This window comes from Micropterus dolomieu, linkage group LG21 (assembly GCF_021292245.1).
Source record: "Micropterus dolomieu isolate WLL.071019.BEF.003 ecotype Adirondacks linkage group LG21, ASM2129224v1, whole genome shotgun sequence".
Lineage (NCBI taxonomy): Eukaryota > Metazoa > Chordata > Actinopteri > Centrarchiformes > Centrarchidae > Micropterus > Micropterus dolomieu.
In genome coordinates this window covers 6,045,759-6,065,775 of record NC_060170.1, presented here as the reverse complement: position 1 = coordinate 6,065,775, position 20,017 = coordinate 6,045,759, and the positions used below count along the sequence as shown (strand labels likewise).

The window sequence follows — 20,017 nt, the reverse complement described above, 5'->3', positions numbered from 1 at the left end:
GGGGGGGGGGGGGGGGTTGAAGGGAAAGGGAGCAGATTGAGGCAGTGAGTAAACACTAAAATAAGGCAGAGAAAGAAGTAGAATTAAAGTGGTGAAGTAATAAGCAACTAGAAATAGAAGCATGCTCAATCTACCCAATGGGTCCAGTGTCATTCAGTAGGAAACACTGTGATATACTGACCTGTCTGCGGCGAACAGCATCTTTAAGTAACATAACGACATCTTGTCCCTCACAGCCACTGGCTTTGAAACCCTTTGTCCACTTCAGAAGAACGCCCTGGACAAATTAAAGCAGTGATTTGTGTGAGTGTGTGTTTCTGTGTGTACAGAGAATAACATCATTTGACTATACTTAAGATATGTGGAGGTCTATGTTTTATCCAAATCATATTTAAAATCAAAAGTGTTGATTGCCACATTGAACAATACAGTGTGGCAGTAAATAACACACAGGTAAATAAAGGTAACAGGGTTTGGCCTTGTGGTCCTCCAAAGCTCAAGACCAAAATTACCTGTAGACCAAAATTACTTTGCAGGTGATTGGCCTTAAATCAAACCACAGATGACAAACATCGTTGAATCCTGAACATGAACCCTTCCTATACTTCATGAATGGTCTATGTGGTGGTTTCTGCATTAACCCATGACTGAATCATTACTAATTTTAGACATCAGAAATTTAAGTGGTGGTGATTCATTGCTTAGTTTAAAGTCATAGTGCAGTGCTTCTAATTGTCGTCATCAGCTGAACAATAATCCCCGTTGATCTCTGATTGTTCCAACGTCCGCTGCAAAGTACACTTGATTGTCAGTATTTAGTTTTTAATATGCCATTGTGAAGACTGAACTTGTAAGATGTGGATATAGTGTTCCCTTGTCGCAGAGCACAGTCCAGAGTGGCCACTCTACCTAATACACTAATATTCTTGTAGAAGGTTAAGTGCCATATGGTGTGAAAGTATGGCTAAACAATTATTTTAACACAATATGCCAATTATGGTACACATAAAGGAAGATAATGGTCCTTCTAGGTCAAATTCCCTCTCCTTGACACACACATTAAAATTCCTGTTCCCACGTTTTTCATGTATAGCGACACAAACAGATACCTGTACATACAATAATTATTTCACCTGAAGTGTTTTTTAAAGAAGTGAAAAAATTAATTCAAATTAAATTTGTCATATTTTGCTACATTAAACCTGCATAGTATTACCATCACTGTGTTAAAAACAATACTATTAGGGGCTATACATAACGAATATTGTTGAAATCTATTAATCTAATGATTATTTTTTCAATTTGTCGATTAATGACTAATTTTGTGTATTCTAAAGAGAAAAAAATTTCCCTATTACTCGCACAACACAAAATTTTTCCAAAATAAATATAAAAAACAATACATGTCTAACATGTCTCTGAAGCACATTAGAATAACATAAGAAAAACTTTGTTTCTGACATGGATTTATTTCAATATTGAGTAATGCAGTATGATAATCAAATGTATTTCTGCATCAGTGTGGGGCAAAGAAAACAACTGAAACGATTCACGACTGTACTGTTTAAATAAATAAACAGAAAATATGAACATGACAGCAGCAGGGCAGAAATTACTTTGAAGGCAATAAGCACAAACATGAAGGCAATGAAGAAATACTTTTTATATTTTAGCGGACTAGGTGTCCTTGTGCTGATAATGTGCAGTGCTTGTGCGGTGCTGCTGTTGCCGTCTAGACAAAGTGCTTCAGGACGCTTCCGCTTCACGTGGTCATGCTGCTTCACGTATTTATGGACAGCAGTTGTGCCGCAGTGAAGCCATTTCCAATTCACAGAGCTCATGGAGCAGCATGTTGTTGTCTAAAATACTCCCAAACTTTAGACGGTTGAAAGTGCAGTCTTGTAACTGGAGCTTGTCCAGGGGAATCCCTGCTAACACCGGACGCAGCGACGCTTCGAAGTAAGTAATGCGAGTCGACGTATGTACGTAATCGATTACGTCGACTACGACGATGAATCACCCCAGCCCTAAATACAGTGCATTAACTACTTTATTAATTTTTAAATTAATATTGAATCAAACATTACCTGATCCAGTTTGCTTTGATGACAGGGGAAAGAGAATGTAAATCCCAGAGGTAAGGATGCTCCTTTCATGCCCATGTATTCCAGAAAGTCGGCGATGCAATACACAATGTGGCTGAAAAGCTGACACACAAGAGACAGAAAAAGCAGAGACCATCTCTCAATGTACTCTAAGACATTATAAATATAGTACATGTCCCAGTTCCCCGTTTTTCAATATCATTTTCTTATACTCAATTATTGAGACATAGATTAGTACAATTCAGATTTGCACAATCTTTTTGTTATAATTTTGTTTGAGGATCAATCAAACATGACTCAAAGATGACTCAACCTCAAACATGGCAGAGGTCCCTCAGTTCCATCTTTTCAGTCACTGCAATTGCTTATTATGTGATATACTGAAGTGCTTCAACCCCCAGTGATGTTTTACCTCTTCCCCTGTGCCCTGCATGGTCTCCTGTGGGATACTGTAGATCTTGTGGTGCATCTCCACTTTGGGTTTCTTTCCACTTCGCACTCGCACCAGCAGCACCCGAAAGCTGGAGCCCCCAAGGTCCAAAGCCAAGAAATCACCATGCTCTGATGAGGATAACAAAGACAAGATACATAAAAGCATTACAGAAAAGAGGAAACTTAAATCAACTGGAAGATCTGCTTGTCTCTTAAAGCTACCTGTTCCATCTGGCGTAGATCTGACATAAGTGGGAAGCATCTTAACGCTTGTCTGCTCGTGGGTTTGCTTTGAGAGTCCTCGCACCATCTCCTCACTCATTCGCCTCTTCACCTCCAGCAGCTGTTCACGGCTCAAACGCAAAGTGTTGAGGATGCGCTGACGCTCAGCATGTTGAATGGCAAGACGATAGGCCACTGCTGTTACCATGGCTGCACCCTTCCCACTACCACACTGTGACTGCAAAAAACGAACATCGCAGTCCGGCACAAGTCGCCGTACCATCTTGTGCAGCCTCCTGGAAAACCTATAAGATACATTTTGTAAAATCTGATAAATGACCTAATCTACCTACAGTGTGTGTGTGTGTGTGTGTGTGTGTGTGTGTGTGTGTGTGTGTGTGTGTGTGTGTGTGTGTGTGTGTGTGTGTGTGTGTGTGTGTGTGCGCACGCGCGTGTGGATGTTATTAGCCCACATTATGAAGTGTGAAAACATGAATTAACAAATCAATGTTTTAAACTGTGAAGATAATCCTGCAAGATAAATTTTCAGACCTTAGCCAAGGTCTGCACTGGGTGCTTTCTTGTTTGTAAAGCAGAGTACTCATATAGTTATAGAGTCTATAAGCTGTTTGCCTGATTGCCTTCACTTTTAATTACATGTTCTCCCTGTGAGCACATAGGATGATTTCTTCTGTGTGCTCATCTTTTGAAAGCTTTTTAAAAACAGTGCTTAAGAAATTCTAAGAAGGTTAAAATCCTATTTGGTCAAAGGTGGGTTAAAAATCTAGGGAAACTGAGAGGCTTGGATGACTGACTGACTGGCAGGGAATACCAGCTATTTAACCTCTGTGGGGTCGTTTTTAGGGTGATATATAGCGCTTGGGTCGTTAGTGCTTCTGGCTGTTGTAACCACATTCATTATGGTCTTTGGAGGTGAGGCCAAGTATGAAAGACCGTCATTAGCATTGTCACATGAGGCAAATGTGTTTGTTCAAACTCCTGGGAAGGGATCAAAGGACAGCATTGTAAGTGGGGGATAGGGGTGTTGCAGGTCTCCTCCACTGTTGAGGGACGGTTTCTCTACTCTGGTGTTGATGGCTTCTTTGACTCCTCTTTCAAGCCATCTGTTCTCCTTATCCACAATATGTAAATTCATGTCCTCAAAGGAGTGCCCTTTATCCTTCAAATGTATGTAAACTGCTGTGGCTTGTGATGTTTTTCTCTGATACTCCAAACAATTCTTTTCATCATCCCGCGTAGTGTTGGTGTTGTTCCTGGATTCTGTGACTGTTACAAAGGTTATCCACAAGCTTTAAGTGCATCCTTCAGGTGTTTATTCTCCTTCTCTTGGGCTTGGACACTTGTTGGTAGGGTTCTGGCAACCCCTAGCTTATGCTCCAGTGGGTGGTGAGAATCAAAGAGTAAGTATAGGTGGTTGTGTGGGGGGTTTCTGTATACTCCAATGTGGAGGCTCCTGTCTTCATGTGTATGGCATAAAGCTGTGTGTATCCAAGAAGGTAAAGCTGTTGTTGCTGACATCCTATCATGTGAACTTGATGTTACTGTCCACTGATTTGATGTATTCTGTGAAGGCTTCCTGGGTTTTAATTTTGACCCAATTTAGTCAACTTGGCTCTTCAACAATCAGAGTTGACCAAATCGATTTTAACCATCTTTCTTGAAGCTTTGTGGAAAGTCTGTTTTTATCTCAGGTACCATTGCCACTGTAGGCCGCGGTGCTGGTCGCTTTAGCAGACTCCTTAGCCTCCACGACTGGCTTCAGTCTGCTTGCAGGGCTCATGTTGTGTGTTTTATTGTTCTCTTTTTAAGAGAGAACAAACTGGGCTCACGAATGCTAGCCGCTAACATACAGCATGCAGTGCCGTTGATACTGTAGATCACTTAGTCCCTATACAGTGCATCCTGAAACTTTTTCCACATTTTGTCATGTTACAGCCTTATATCATTTGTTTTGTATATGCTCCCCTTAGATCATTATCAGCCAATTTTAAGACATCTCTTATCACTGTTACGCAGTATGACATCAGGCTGTATGTTTCTTTTAAGCCTGATGAAGCAGACTGTTTTGCACAATTGTCTGACTGCCATTAAGGACTGGATAGCTAACAATTTCTTACAGCTCAATGCAGATAAAACTGATGTCCTTATTGTTGCTCCAGATAGTATAGCTTCCAAGGTTGCTCAGTGTACTGGGTCCCTTTCTTCAGCTTTACAGTCTAATCTCTCTAATCTCTCTCAGTCTAATTTGATAAATCTATATACTTGTCAAACATGCCAACATGTCAAATCACTGACCTATGCATGTTTCTTCCATTTAAGAAACGATGCCAAACCGACAACATTGGCTTCCTGTCAGGTTCAGGATTAATTTTAAGGTTCTTGTTTTCATATATAGAGCCCTGCTTGGTCAGGCACCCATCTCTGACCTGCTCCACTCTTAGGCCCCATCCACACTACTCAGTTTTGGTTTAAAAACGGAGTTTTAAAACAAATACAATCTCTGTCCACCCCAGCATTTAGCTGCGTATCAGAACTGATCTGCGTCTACATTAAAACGTCTAAAAACGCACATCTAGTGGCCATTCACGTACACTGGGCATACGCATGCCGGTGTAAACATGAAGCAGATGGTCTATTCCGTAGTTACAGAAGATCTGGCAAAAGAATAAAGTAATGCAGACGAATAACCACTCCAGGTATTTTTTTTTGCATGGACCAATAACTGGCTGGGACTGTTACTGAATTTAACATGGGAGTTAAAAGCGACTGTGGCGGCAGAAAGCAGACTGTTAGGCGTCGCAAAGTAAACGGCGACATGCACAGTACAATTGTAGGTTAGTACTGTGTGCTAGTGTTATTTGCACGGTACAAATAAAAAATTTAATAAAAATACCAAGTCAAAAACTCTGTCAGTAGCATGGTTCTTCTGCTTTGCATGACTTATAACACCCAATCAGAGCGCCAAAGTTGAGAGTCTGCGTCGTCATTTCTAAAGTCCTCCGTTTTTGCCCGGGATAGGCAGCGTTTTCAAACTTCACGGCCCAAGCAGGAGAACAACAAATGCACGTGTGCACATTTTCAGTTGAGGACTGCGGCTAATTTTGATCATGATTTCAGTTAAATGCTAAAGTTGCTGTTGCTTTTACCTCGTCTGTGGTCCGCCAGATCAGTTCCGTCGTGCTGTTGCGGTAATGTTAGGCAACATAAGTTTCGGTGACAGACTGACATTACAGAGTTGTTGTTTTCTTTTAGCTTGAAATAATCCCATACTTTGGTCACTTTCTTCTTCGTCCCTCGCTATTTTCTCTCTCTTCCTCCACTTTGCAAACAGCGGCATCATAATCACATCGTGTTCACACAGCGTAAGCGGTGCAAAGAATTTGCGTCGATGCATTTTAGTAATGCAATTAATCGATTTAATCGATTAATTATTTCAGCCCTAAATAAATCCACACGTATTGTACGCAGACATTCACTAAGCTCCGTAGCTCAAGTTCATGTGTGTGTTTGTGAGGTACATAGGAACAGTTGTGGTGATGTTCAGGAAAACTTACTCTGGATGATTTTTGTAAACAGAGCCGTCCACTCCAATTGTGGCACGGAGCTTCTCGGCTGCTTTGTTATCACGGATCTGCCGCAGCACTGCCGCTAGAGCAGCAGCACACAGGTGTGCGGCCCGTGTAGACACTATCTGACACACCCTCTGAGTGGCTATGCAGTCCTCAACCGCCGGGTCCAGGCCGAGGCCCCGAAGAACCTTTTCGGCGCTCATCAGACCTTCCTCATCTCTGCAGGTAAAGCAGAATACAAATCACATTCCCTTTGACTGATTAGTGTGATCCTGAAAAGGGAAAGATCACATCACAGGTAAAAATGAACAGCTGGATAGACATGTGGCAAATTAGTTCTGCTTCTTAAAACTTTCTGAGTATCCATATATCTGAGTATACATACATGGTGCAAGATTAAAATAATTTAATGATGCATTGTTTTCTCGCAGGATATAAACATTGCTCAAATACCTATTACTAATATTTTCTCATTATTCTTCAAAACACTACTGATACAACTTTACCCTCCAGGAGAAAAAACACAATATTAGTGCCCCTTATCAGAAAATGGTTGTATTTAGCTGGCTTAACAAGTAAGTCTGTTAGCAGTGCGAAATAATTGCTAAGTGCCATTTTAACCTGACACTATGACCTGCCTGCATCTCCTGCTATACTACAAATAAGATGATATAACATCTTTTCTGCCCTTGCATATAAGTCAGAAGGGACTGAAAACATTACCTGAGCATGTTCTTTGTGTATTTAGGTTAGTCAGTGATTACCAGCTTGACTAACACATGCTGATACGGTCTATACAGTCATCTCATTCCTCCTGGTGATGTTAGGTGAAAGTTAAACAGCCCATTGGACCTTTTTGTGACCTTGAAGATGTTTCGTTGCTCTTCAGTTCTAAGTGGACACTATTTGTCTGCTGCTTACAATACCATTGTACCATCACTGCATCTCAGTTTTTCAAATACACACTCACACTAATCATAATGTCTGTCGTAAATCATATAGGAAGTGTAAGATCTGTCCATGAAATTATGAACAATGGGCTTGATGCACAAAACAATAGGATATACCTCCATTTGTCATGTCTATTTTTCCAGGTAATCAAAAAATGAAACTAGGATAATAAAAATCAAATTAGTAATAACAGCTGTTTGTCTCCTGCCTCTGTGATAACAGCGTTGACTTGATTCTGGCAGCTATTCACACCCACCGGTCATTCAAAACAGCCCCATCCTTAATTATGCATAACTTTAAGCCTTAATACAATACAATACAATACTAACTTGTCATTCTCAATGGCATAGATGTAGCTGGTGTTGAAGCTTCCAGTGGTGAGGAGTGCTGCTGTGGTCTTGCCCTGGAATAGCAGCTGTTCTTTGGTCATCCTCACCAGGATAAGACGCACCAGTTCCCCCATGTACATGCCACTGATCATCTTCTCAAACCTGCACGCCAACATAAAAAGAAGAGGAACAAAATACTGTCACACCCATATTTACTAAAGGAATGTTCAGGTTAATAGTTTCATTCATACATTACACCAGCCAACCAAAATACTGAATCTACAAACACTGAATGCCTAGCAGACGCTGAACTTTTGACACACAAACACAGAAAGTTTTCACTCTCCTGGCAAAGACCGAAATCTGAGAATCTGTGACCTTTCATAGATTCCCTTACTTCTTCAGTAATCAAAACCCACAGGGAATTTTTAACACTACAACTATTAGAGGACGACAGCAGAGAATTGCCAGGCACTCGGTGATCATGTTATTTATTATGCAGATAAACTTTAATCTTTGTTGACATTCAGCATCACAAGCTTGTTAACCTGATATTTCATCAGCATTGCTTGACACTGAAGTACTATAAGGACACAGATCATGCAGTTTACCTCAGAACCAAAATCACCATGAACTCATGCACTTCACCTTCCATTTCTCTTTTTATTGTAACGAACATGATCTTGAATTGCTTTTCTATAATAGAGTGCTTTATATCTAAAAGAGAATAGTTCTTTTCTGACATTTTCCAGGCATGTTCAACTTGATCTGCCTTTGGTAGCAGGTGATAATAGCAACTGATTATGAAGAATAAGTTCAGCTACTTATTTCATTGTGTGAATCGGTCACTGCGGCGCGCGGTAGGCTGGCTGAACAGATCGCCTCTACAGTCATCTTCTGTGCTCACGCTTCCGCTTTCTGACCTGCATTTGAACTTTGGTTATCATGCATTAATCCAGGCAGGCAAACAAAAAGGTATGTAATGCCGTGATTCGGCAAACCTGTTGTCAACATGGCTTCTCACATGACACGCATTCATGTTGCTACAGAGATTACAGCAAAGTATTATTATTTTGAATTAATCTAAAGGTTAAACCCTCATTTTGACTAAGCAATCATATTGTAGCTAGTTACCACATGATCCAGCTAATGAATCATCAGATGTGTTTTAATTTTCATCTTTTATTATTCCAAATCTCAATCCCATGTTTACCTACACTATGTACATTTCCTCCTCTTTCTGCTGGCCTCATCTCAATTAACAGGTGGGCATCAAAATAAATCTGCTACAAACACCCTGTACTGCACTGTAACGTTTACTATCGTGTTTTTCAGTGTACAATTTTTTCTAGAATCATCATTCATTGGTTTTTAAACCCGATTGGTTTCTCCTCTTTCATATGTAGCCAGACCAAGTCTTAACAGGGACGAGTAGAATTAAGCTTTCTTCGCAGTTTTGAATGCTTTTACCAAGACTGTAGTGCAAACATCTAAAAAAAACAAACATCTTATAACATATTTTTTACATTTATCTATAATGCTTTTATGTTTTATGTAAAGCACTTTGAATTGCCTTGTTGCTGAAATGTGTTACACAAATAAACTTGCCTTGTCGGGTCTTAAAGGTGTAAATTAAAATGAGTAAATGCTCATCGCTGATGTTATGTTCACTTTAATGTAATCAGACCAAAGAAAAGAAGAAAGGAGAACAGACATGGAGGTAATAAGAAAGGATCAACATAATGCTTCAGAAGGCAACAGCCTACAATCAGCCACAGCTATCCGTTATGTAATCATGTAGATCCATACGACTCAAATATGAACAGCATGCAACAGTTTTCCAAATAATCTCATGCTGACACTTGTGAACTCAGTGGACAGAGAGGGAGATGGAAGCACAGAAGGGACGTGGAGAAAGCGGCAACACAGGTGGCTTGGAGGTGGTCACCTTGTATAGATCAATATACGCAAAGTTATTTACAATCTTATATTTGAACCAGATCGTTCATGGAACAAAGGAAGAGTGGGAAGGTGAAGGCAGCAGGGCAGGCATAGGTGACTTGGAGGACGTGAGTGAGAGTAGACATCTTTATGGACAGAAATGAAGTATCAGGCTATATTTGGAATATGTTGTCCACATTTGGGAGCACACCGTTTTATTTTTGGTGCACGGTGTGCCGATATGAGCTGGAGTATAGGCAAGACAGAACTGATATATTACGCCATACAAACAGAGTTTCATTTCAAAAGGCAAAATTGAATGGAAAGATGACCCTGCTGAGGTCAAATGTCAGATAATAAAGTGATAAAAATCCAACTTGTATAACTCTGCAATTATTCTGTGTAAAATATATCTACAGCATGTAGATGGTAATAACATTTAATGTAATTTGGTTATGTTAATGTGTATCTAACCTATCTTACCTAAAATCAGCGTATTTTCACCCAAGTGCATATGACTACATTATATGTACTTTCATTACAGACCAGAAGAGCCATGGTTAAGGTGGTTAAGCCATGTCCGTGATACAGCACAATATCTACTTGGGCTTCTCAGACCACTTGAGCCCACTCTTTAGGTGTCATTTTCTCTACCTAAATATGTGAGACTTTGCAGTGGAACCACTGAAATGACTAGTTAATTGAAGAGCCCATGGTCTCTAGGTCTCATTGTTATTACATCACTCCTGCAACTTCTTAGTGGGCATTAATGATTTATGAATTGCAAACTGTTATGAATAAAGATGTGGGTTTTTTCCTAAGCTTCATATGTTTCATTTAATTGAACAACATGGGGCCTTCCTCTCCTTTCTTTAGGAACAAGGGTTCTCTCATTCCTCATTGTGGGTGTGGTGTTGTCAGTTTATATATCAGTATCAGGAACAATGTATCAGTGTGATATGTGTTATATTATGTGGTGAGGTGTGGCGCAGCACACGTAAAATAGCACTGGGAACTGGCAAATGGCAAGAAAACGTTTATCTTCCATTTTTTCAGAACGGAACAGTAATAGTGGGGATAGAGAAGGGGACCGGAAATGGGGAAACAAAAACTTAGTTGACCCTTCACCGCATCCTTGGAGCGCCGAAAACAGTTCAGGACAGCTCAACTTTGATTTGTTGTGTATCACGCCCATCACGTAGCGACAAGTGTTGTTTGCAGCTTCATTTCACCGGCTTTCATTGACAATGACTTGTAGCGTGTTATTTTGTCACCAGTAGTCCACAAAAGCAGTGGAAAATCTAAAATATATATATATTTTTAAGATGTTTTTTAAACTAGAGTTAAACTATGGTTGGAAACATAGATATATGGTTGGAAAGATTATCAGAAACATATTGGTTGGTTAAAATGTGAATGCACTTTAGGAAACAGCAGGTCTGAGATCACAACTGACTCTCCCAACTATCACAAGCTAATGTTACCTAGCAACCTTAGCACAGATATTTCCTTTCTGACATTTAGGGATAATGTCAAGGAAAAAAAGGTAAAAGCTATACAGCTTTTTTCAGATGCCAAATACTGGGACTGATAGCGATGAGGAAAAGACTGCTAACATTGGCGGCGCCACCTTGTCTTTGGTATAGCGTCCTCAGGAACGACGCTACAAAAAGAACAGCTGAGTTTCAATTATGTCAGTAAGTAAACAGCACGTTACGAAGTGGACCAGTAAAGTAAGTGAGCCACAACTGCAAACATGCAAAAACAAGTTGGCCCATGCAAATAGCTAGTAAAGGCTTATCATAAAAGCAGCTTATGTTTACAGAATCTATATGTATTCTCCTTGAATGAATTAATGCATATACCTACATGCAAAATACCTAAATAAATAAATAAATATTACATATTATAATAATTAGCCTACTATTATTATATAGTATTTTTTATAGTATCTCTTTCATATTTTGAATGTAATTTTTCTCTGTATTCATTTCTCTATATTCAAAATCAAGATCAAGTGAGTATTTGCCCTTCTGCTCCACGGGAGGTTTCTGTCCTCCATGAGCTCGCTTTAGGACACCTCCGTTATTGTTTGACAGGTGTACCATCCCAGTTAAACTCCCCACCTTCTGTTCTTGACTGTTGCAGTACTTTGTTTTTATTTTTATTTCCTCTTACTGTGTTTATGTATGTACCAAACAACAAGGCAAACAGTGAAAATCTACTTGGCAATAAAACATATTCTGATAAATATGAAATATTATAAATAATAACACATTAAATCGTACAGTTATTATAATTATGTACTTTTTTAAAATGACACACATAATGTTAGCTTCTCGTGATTAGTTTGAATGGTGTTCACACCAGAAATGAACAGCTAGAGAGTTCACTTGATAGTGGTCTGAGACCACCCCTTTGAGGCGGACCAGAGTGTGGTTATTAAGTCCGCATCACAGTTCGAGTCCAGCGTTCACATCAACCCAAAAGAACCGTGCCAAGAGGGTTAATATTGCAGGGTTTGGTCCAACTGGACTAAACACGGTTGGTGTTAACCGGCCAATTTATACTTATGCTACACCAGTAGCTAGGCCGTCATGAGCATTTAAAGTTGTGCGCTTATGTCTGCGATTAAAAACCCAAAATGCTAGTGGCAGTGTGGTTTCTATGTTCCACTGGAATGAGTCTCTTTTCCGCTGTTGTTGGTGTAGACTACTACAAACAATGGCGACTGAAACTGAGCGGATCATGTTGGAGTTAGAGATGGAATCTATGGTGTAGATTCAACGCAGTATATTTTGGCCTTTAGCCATGACAGGAATTACACCCTGAGAATGAGAACAGCATCTGTCTGTAACAAGGCGAAATCAAGAGCATGGCATGAGAATGTTGTTGTCCTGACAAAAATAATACTATGGAAATGCACATTATGGTGAATTGAGAGTGACAAAAGGTATACACTTTGCATTAACAGCAAACAGCAACAACAGCTAATTAAAACGAGCAGGTCAGATATCACAGAGATGTCTACTAAAATATGATTATAGTGATATGAAAAATTTAAATTAGAAATAAAATCATCAAGAAGCCTGTCTGCAGAGATGTTTTATGTAGTAGCAAGACAGATAAGCTCAAAGCCACTTACAGCTGCTTGCCAGGGTTCAAAGAGCCTGCGTCTATTTCTTTGTCAATGTCAGTGCGCAGGTCGTCCAGGGCACCATCGTCTCCAAAAGCACCCCACTCTGTATTAACACACATCCGCCCCTCATCGCCGTCCAGCAACTCAAGGTTCCTCATCTGCTCCATGTAACAGGCATTGGTACCCGTTCCTTGAGGGAAGAGCATAATAATTACTGTGCAGTTCACATCCAGAAAAGACCCAGAATGACAAAAAATGTTACTGCATTCATGTTTGAATCAGATTAATCAACCTGTCGCCCTCTCCCATGAAGGCCATTAAAGCAATGATTTTTCACCAGAATCTCCACCAATATCTACTTTTTGTTTAAATGTTAACAGTTTTGGTTTGTTTCATTATCATAAAATGTGTCCTGTGAATTTTGTTGTTTTTGTTCTGCGATATTGCCTAACTACTGTTAATTTAGTCTATGCTGCACGCCATGTTGATCTTAAAGGTGAATAAGACATTATGAAGTATGTTTTACGCTATCAATATTGCGATATGTTTTATGCTATCGATATTGCGGTATGTTTTTACGCTATTGATAAGTTGGGGAATAGCCACCTTATTGTGGTGGAAGGGTTTGTGCATCCCTGTGACCCTGGGAGCTGTGTGGTCGGGGGCAACACCTCCTGCCAGGCTCTACAAAAGCAAATTGGTTCCAGGTGAGGTGCCAAACAGACAAAAGTCCCTTTTCCATCCGGATGGTGCCAGTTCACCAGATATCTAGCCTCGACACGACTTTTTTGGTTTTACATTGGGAAAATCTGGTACCTGGGAGGTTTTTTGGTATCACCTCCGTCGAGGTGTCAAACGAGCTGAAGGAATAACAAAAAAACTACTGATTGGTCAGACAATCATCACTATTCACTGCATGCATCATTGTGTCCTGAAAAAACTCACCATTTTCAATTAGTTTAGCCAGAGATTGCCAGATAGTAACTGTTACAATACTCTTTGCACTTCATAACAGCTACATACAGAGAATCAAAAAGGGCAACACTTAGATATCCCGTATACAGGCTAGTCAACAGGTAAGTGCTTTAAGAGCCATAAAGGCCCCACATGAATCAGCCACAGAGGAGATGCACCACATCACTATTGTTCTGCTGTCGGAGTCTTTTGTGGTGGCAACATTTCAATTTCAATTTAATATGGATAGCCCCTTGAGATGCAGCATCTTGTTTTCAAGAGGGTCCAAAGACACATAAATTATACAACAGGAAAACCAAAACCAACAAACAAAAAACAAGTGCTCAAAACAATTGAGTTACTAGGCAGCTTACAACCTCGCCCCAGACCGAAGACACATCATAGCTCAGACATGTTACAGCTAGCTCAAGTACATCTCATTTACCTCATTACACAAATGAAACCCATAATACATAAGAGATTCAATACGAAAAGATATTACATAAGAAAGACAGAGGTCGAATCCACAGGAGGTAAATCAATTAGACAACTACATCAAGCAAAATACAATTACAAGCAATACTGTTTAGTCCAGCATCAGTAACATGCACACACATTGTTAAGATATTTAAATATAGATAACCTTAATCTGCGAAAAGATGAGATGGATCTAAAGGAAAGAGGGAGATTGTTCCAGTAGCAAGTAGCTTTATAATGAAAAGCTTTATGTCCAGCAGCTGAAAAGATTCCTGGTACAGTAAAGACGAGATATTGCATCTCTCTAAGTGGATACATAGAACTACAAGGAACCAAGAGTTCTTTCAGATATGGTGGACAATCAAAGTAGGCACATTTGAAAATAAATAGGAACCAATGGAAACCTCTTCTTGAATTAAGCTGAAGCCTATTTAGTGATGCATAAATTACACAATGATGAGTTTTAAAAGGATACCTCAGAACAAATCTACATAGAGTTAAAGACAACATTAAGTGGCTTAAGAACAGTCTCACTAGTGTTCATGTAGATGATATCAGCGTAGTCAGTAATGGGAAATATCAATTGAGAAATTAACCTTTTCCTGACTTCAAGTGTGAAACAATTAACAGATCTATAGAGTGAACTGAGACAGCCATATATTCTTTTTGTGATGTAATCAATGTGAGGTTTAAAAGGTAAGCTCAGAGTCAATCCACAGTCCAAGGTATTTAAATTTTTCCAATTTCACCATGGAGGACCCATCTTCAAAATAAAGTTGCAAGTTAAGATCACAAGGTCGTCTGTGCCTTGTCCCAAACAACATACAACAGGACTTTTCCATATTCAACAATAATTTGTTATTGCGAAGCCATTTTTGAGTCATAATAAAGTCAGCTTGTGACCTGTTCTGGATACAGTGAATATCAGAGTCAGCAGTGTAAATTATATCATCATCAGCATAAAGATGAACCTTACAGATGGAGCAAATGTGCGATAAATCATTAATGAAAATTGAGAACAAAAGGGGTCCTAGAGGGGAACCTTGAGGAACCCCCTTATCAACCAATAAATAATTAGACAGTGAACCTTGAAAAGCAACACACTGCCGTCTATTGTGAAGATAAGAATTAAACCATAACAGAGCACTTTGATTCAAACCTATTGCATAAAGCTTGTCAAGGAGAAGGTAATGATCCACCATATCAAAAGCTTTGGAAAGGTCGATAAAAATAGCACCAGTTAGCTGTCCCTTATCGAAGGCGGAGAATTGGTGAACTTCAATAAAGCTGTAGTGGTTGAAAAATTTGGCCTAAAGCCAGATTGATATGGGGATAAAATGTTATTCTGAATAATGAATTCTGATAATTGATTAAAAATTATTTTCTCAAATATTTTGGCAGTGGTGCAGATAATAGAAATAGGGTGATAATTATTCATATTACAAGCATCACCAGTTTTGAAGAGAGGGGTAACTTTCGCACATTTCCATGTAGCGGGTACGGTGAAAGTAGTCAAAGACAGATTAAATAGGTCCGCAAGTGGAAATATCAATACATGAGCAGCAGGTTTACCTAGCACATCCGGACCAGCACTACTGTTGTCCTTTAGATCACCTATAGCATTAAACACATCAATGGGCATGATTTTTATTAAATTTGAATGAGCCAGAGGTAAAAGACAAGGTTGAGAAATGGTCATTAGCATAGGAATAAACATGTTTGGTGTAACCAATAGCGGTAAAATGCTGATTGAAAGCATGAGCAATAAGGGGAGGATCAGAAATTGTAACATTATTCATTTTTAGTTGATTCACGGGAGTTTTGCTATTCCTATTGAGAACCCGATTCAAATGATTCCAGAACTGTCTAGGGTTATGAAAGTCATTAAGAAAGCAGTCTCTATTATAACTGGATTTAGCATTTCGGGTTTGAGTATTGCACTGATTCCTGACAGATCTATAATGATCCCAGTCAGGGGCAGATTTAGTAAGGCGATATTTGGCCCATGCCTTATCTTTTTGCTTAAAAAGACTGATTAGATGAGAGCTGATCCAGGGTAAGTGCTTCCCTTTAACCATTTGTCCATGCATCGTCAACAAAAGGAATTAGCTGGAACCTGTCCCAATTAATAGTGTTTAAATTGAAATCTCCAAGAATAATCAATTCTTTATGCCTGCCTAATGAGTTAATTGTAGACAAAATGCACTTTGTGGAATCTGATGGGGCAGACGGAGGCCTATAAATATTGCCAATAATTAAATGTTTATTTACATGAAAGATAATATTTATAAAAAGACTTTCAAAGTTAACTGGATCTACTTCAGGAGTAATACATTCAGAGATAAGATTTGCATCAACATGTGACCACCCCACCTCCTCCGGACAATCTATCAGCTCTGGACAGTACATAATCACTGATTTCAATATCACTATCAGAAATTGCATTACTTAGCCAGGTTTCTGAAATAGTAATAATGTTAGGTTTGTACTGAGCAACCCAGGCTCTAAGAAAATCAATTTTTGAGGCAAGGCTCCTGATATTAATGTGAACAACCTTTACCTTTAACGGATTCCATTGAAAATGAGAGGAAAAGAAGAACATGTCAGGCTACCATACTGAGAAGTGTGGAAAGAGAGGGTGAAAAAAGCCGTAGTAGCAACAGACAAGAGCAAAAATATACAAAGACATAGAAACAAAAAACAAGTTAAACATATAACAAACCAACAAATTTCGACTGGGCACAATTGCTCAGCGATCATTAACTATAAAGAATAAATTAATCAGGGAGTCTCAAAATCCACATAGATAAAAATGGCTAATCTTTTTACTTAATCATTAATCAATACATAATAGTTTCACAGTGAATGCATCAGATAAATTAATGACTAGACAAATTATGAGTGAGGCATGTGACAAACACTATTCAATTCTGGAGTCCCAAACTAAAGACTTGCATTAGCTACTCATAAGCAGGGCAAAAGGACAAACCAGATCAGGCCTCAGACTAAAGCAACCAGCAATCAGCAGGGACAAAAAGCAATATTCAAGCAGAAAAGTCAAAAACATTAGAAGCCACAAGTGAAGAAGGTCCTTGAGCTGGTGTTGGTTGACCCAGGGGTCAGCAAATAGGTCAGCTTCAGCTGCCTTCACTCAACCCACACAGTTGTTTTATTTTTTTCAGATATTTTGACATCCACATGAGAAAAAACCTGAATTCCATTAGCTTCTTCATTTTCAGCGTGCACAGTAATGTGCTTGTCTCAACTGGAGAGTGAGGCAGATGAAAATCAAGCAGTTTGTACAGTCTTGGGAAGAGGTCTAATCAGGCACAATAAGTGAAAACACCTGTGTGGGTGGACTATGGGTATTTAGGACAATTAGCCAGCTCTAGAATGAAGGTTTATTCTTAATTTGATATATTTATTGTGAACTTTCTCACAAGAGAGCAATCAGGCAGGTTTATGATCCACCATATAGATATTAAGTAGCTGCTTTGCACCTGCCTCGAACTTCTACTCTCCCCACATTCAGGCCCAATCCCAGTGTCCACCCTCACAGACTCACAGACTTTGAGGTGCGTTGACAGGAAGTCTGTGAGGGCGGCTTAGGACTGTCCCACTGCCAAATTGTCAAGTGTGCGAGGGCTCTCTCGCGGACATTTTGAGCCCTTCATAGACCCTTTTCCCAAGTCCGCAATTCTGCAGACTTTGGCTGAGGGAACTGCCGACAGTTCATAGCGGTATGACCTGAAACATGGGGGTCACTAGGGGATGCCTGGAAGCGAGAGAAATATCACGGCAAATCCGTGTTATAAAAGAAGAAAACCGTAAACAAACAAGCATCTACACCGACACTGATGTTAACATTGTTGAAAGTTTTCTTAACTTAAGATGCTGCATAGAACACATGAAGTCAGAGGAATGCAATACAACCTTATTACATACTTAGTTTATTCAACTATTTACTTTAGTTTTTGCTTGATGATGCTATTTGACCAACAATAGTGTATTGATTAATTACAAATATATATTGACATTTAGGCTACCTCCCCTCCACTCTGTAGGGCAAGAGCCTTAAGAGACTTAAAAATAAGGCAAAAACATAAAATAAAAAGTGTGCAACGTGTTTCAGCATCGTCAAGGTAACGTGATAATGTGGCAAAGGGCTGTCCCGTTCCCGTTTACAGTATTTTGAGCCATTGCAGCCTCTTGCGCTCAATCACTTTCCAAGTGACGTCAGTAAGGTCTGTGAGGGTTCAGGGCTCAGGGGTCCCCCCTTGGGATTGGGCCTCAGACACACTCATACACACCTACACCTCTGGTCTCTCACCGCAAACACACCTGCCCCACCTCTCTATGTCTCTCTCTCTCTGCTCCCTTGAATTTCTCCATCAGCAGTAGGCTATTATTTATAAAGTTGCTGAAAAGAGAGTTTTCCACCCGCGATCTGTTACCATGGCAGCAGGTCTGCTGCATGCTGGATTGTAAATGACGTAGCCCATCCAACAACCTGAAAACAACATCTGCACTCCGTGTTCATTGTTGCATTACCTGTCCCTCCACTTGTAAAAAATCCACCATGTCCACGACTTGTAACGTAATAGCCGATACAGGGAACAGAGCAGAGGCTGCAGCGGGATAATAAATACTATGGTCTTTAGCCCCGGGGCCTATTTATGTAACAGGTTTGACAATGAAAATATGATTTATCGGTCAGCACTATTTGGCACCATATTGTACATTGTTAATCACATTTAAAAGATTTGAAAAATGTCTTTCTCAAGTTTTCCTCAAGTATTGTGTTACAATGCTAGTTTTATGATGTGAAATGTTACAAATAGCATTGTCACATGCTAACACTGACATATTAAATGTGTAATAAGAGTTTTAACTGTTTTACTAAATAAAGTCATTTGGCTTTTTGGTGGCGCTCCATCAATCCTAACTTGACATCGTTAACCAGTGGGGTGGCACTGTGGGATCATGTTCCTGTCACTGCAGCAGTGAACTCTTTGGGGGTTAGCCATCTGTGCCGCATGGATGGGATCTAAGATTAACAGAAGCAGTTGGTAACTCAATGTGAATTGGAGGAAGTACAAGTCTGTCCACTTTTCCCCAGAGCAAGAGCGGGCGTTAGCAGTGACAAGCCCTGCAGTGCAGGGAGCATTGGCTTCCCACTAATTGGAATAAAACATAAAACGTGCAAAAGCAGACTATAAGGTATCATAATGTATACGGTCCTGGAATGGGATCTTCTGCCATGTCAAGAAACAGACTGAGGATGTACCCATTCCTACGGTCCTTCTGCTTGTTTTTTTTATATTTCTGTCTCCACATTATATACCCTATTATGTTTACACAGACAAGTAAATTGTAGTTTGCAGCACATGTATATGGACAGGTGACAAATTAAAGGAAAACCTGAATAAGTGAGTGGAGAAGAGTCACAGCTCTATTGAGCCAAGCATTCCCATAGCTCTCAGTAGTTACGATTTCATGAGCTTCTTTAATGATAAAATTCTAGCTATTAGAGACAAAATTCACCAAGACCTGCCCTCAATTGGCACCGACTTATCTCTTAACTCAGGAACCTTAGAAACAGCTGTAGAACCAGATACATGTTTAGACTGTTTTGCTTCCCTCAATCTTTACCAACTAACTTCAATAATTTCTTCATCTAAACCATCAACCTGCCTCTTAGACCCCATCCCGACTAGGCTGCTTAAAGATGTTTTACCCTTAGTCAGCACCTCTATACTAGATATGATCAATCTATCTCTATCAACAGGCTATGTACCACAGTACTTTAAAGTAGCGGTAATTAAACCTCTTCTGAAAAAGCCCAAACTTGATCCGGATGTTTTATCAAACTATAGA

At 39.6% G+C, this 20,017-nt stretch overlaps 1 protein-coding gene across 1 annotated transcript in view; it reads right to left on the bottom strand.

The window, feature by feature from the left end:
- hk2 (hexokinase 2) overlaps nt 1-20,017 on the bottom strand; it is a 43,751-nt gene that overhangs the window by 7,549 nt on the left and 16,185 nt on the right. Inside the window, exons 7-13 of the mRNA XM_046034590.1 lie at nt 12,716-12,899; nt 7,630-7,791; nt 6,335-6,568; nt 2,760-3,064; nt 2,518-2,666; nt 2,088-2,207; nt 182-277 (exon numbers count right to left, since the gene is read on the bottom strand). Coding sequence (XP_045890546.1) covers nt 182-277; nt 2,088-2,207; nt 2,518-2,666; nt 2,760-3,064; nt 6,335-6,568; nt 7,630-7,791; nt 12,716-12,899 — 1,250 coding nt within the window. The remainder of the gene's footprint in view (nt 1-181; nt 278-2,087; nt 2,208-2,517; nt 2,667-2,759; nt 3,065-6,334; nt 6,569-7,629; nt 7,792-12,715; nt 12,900-20,017) is intronic.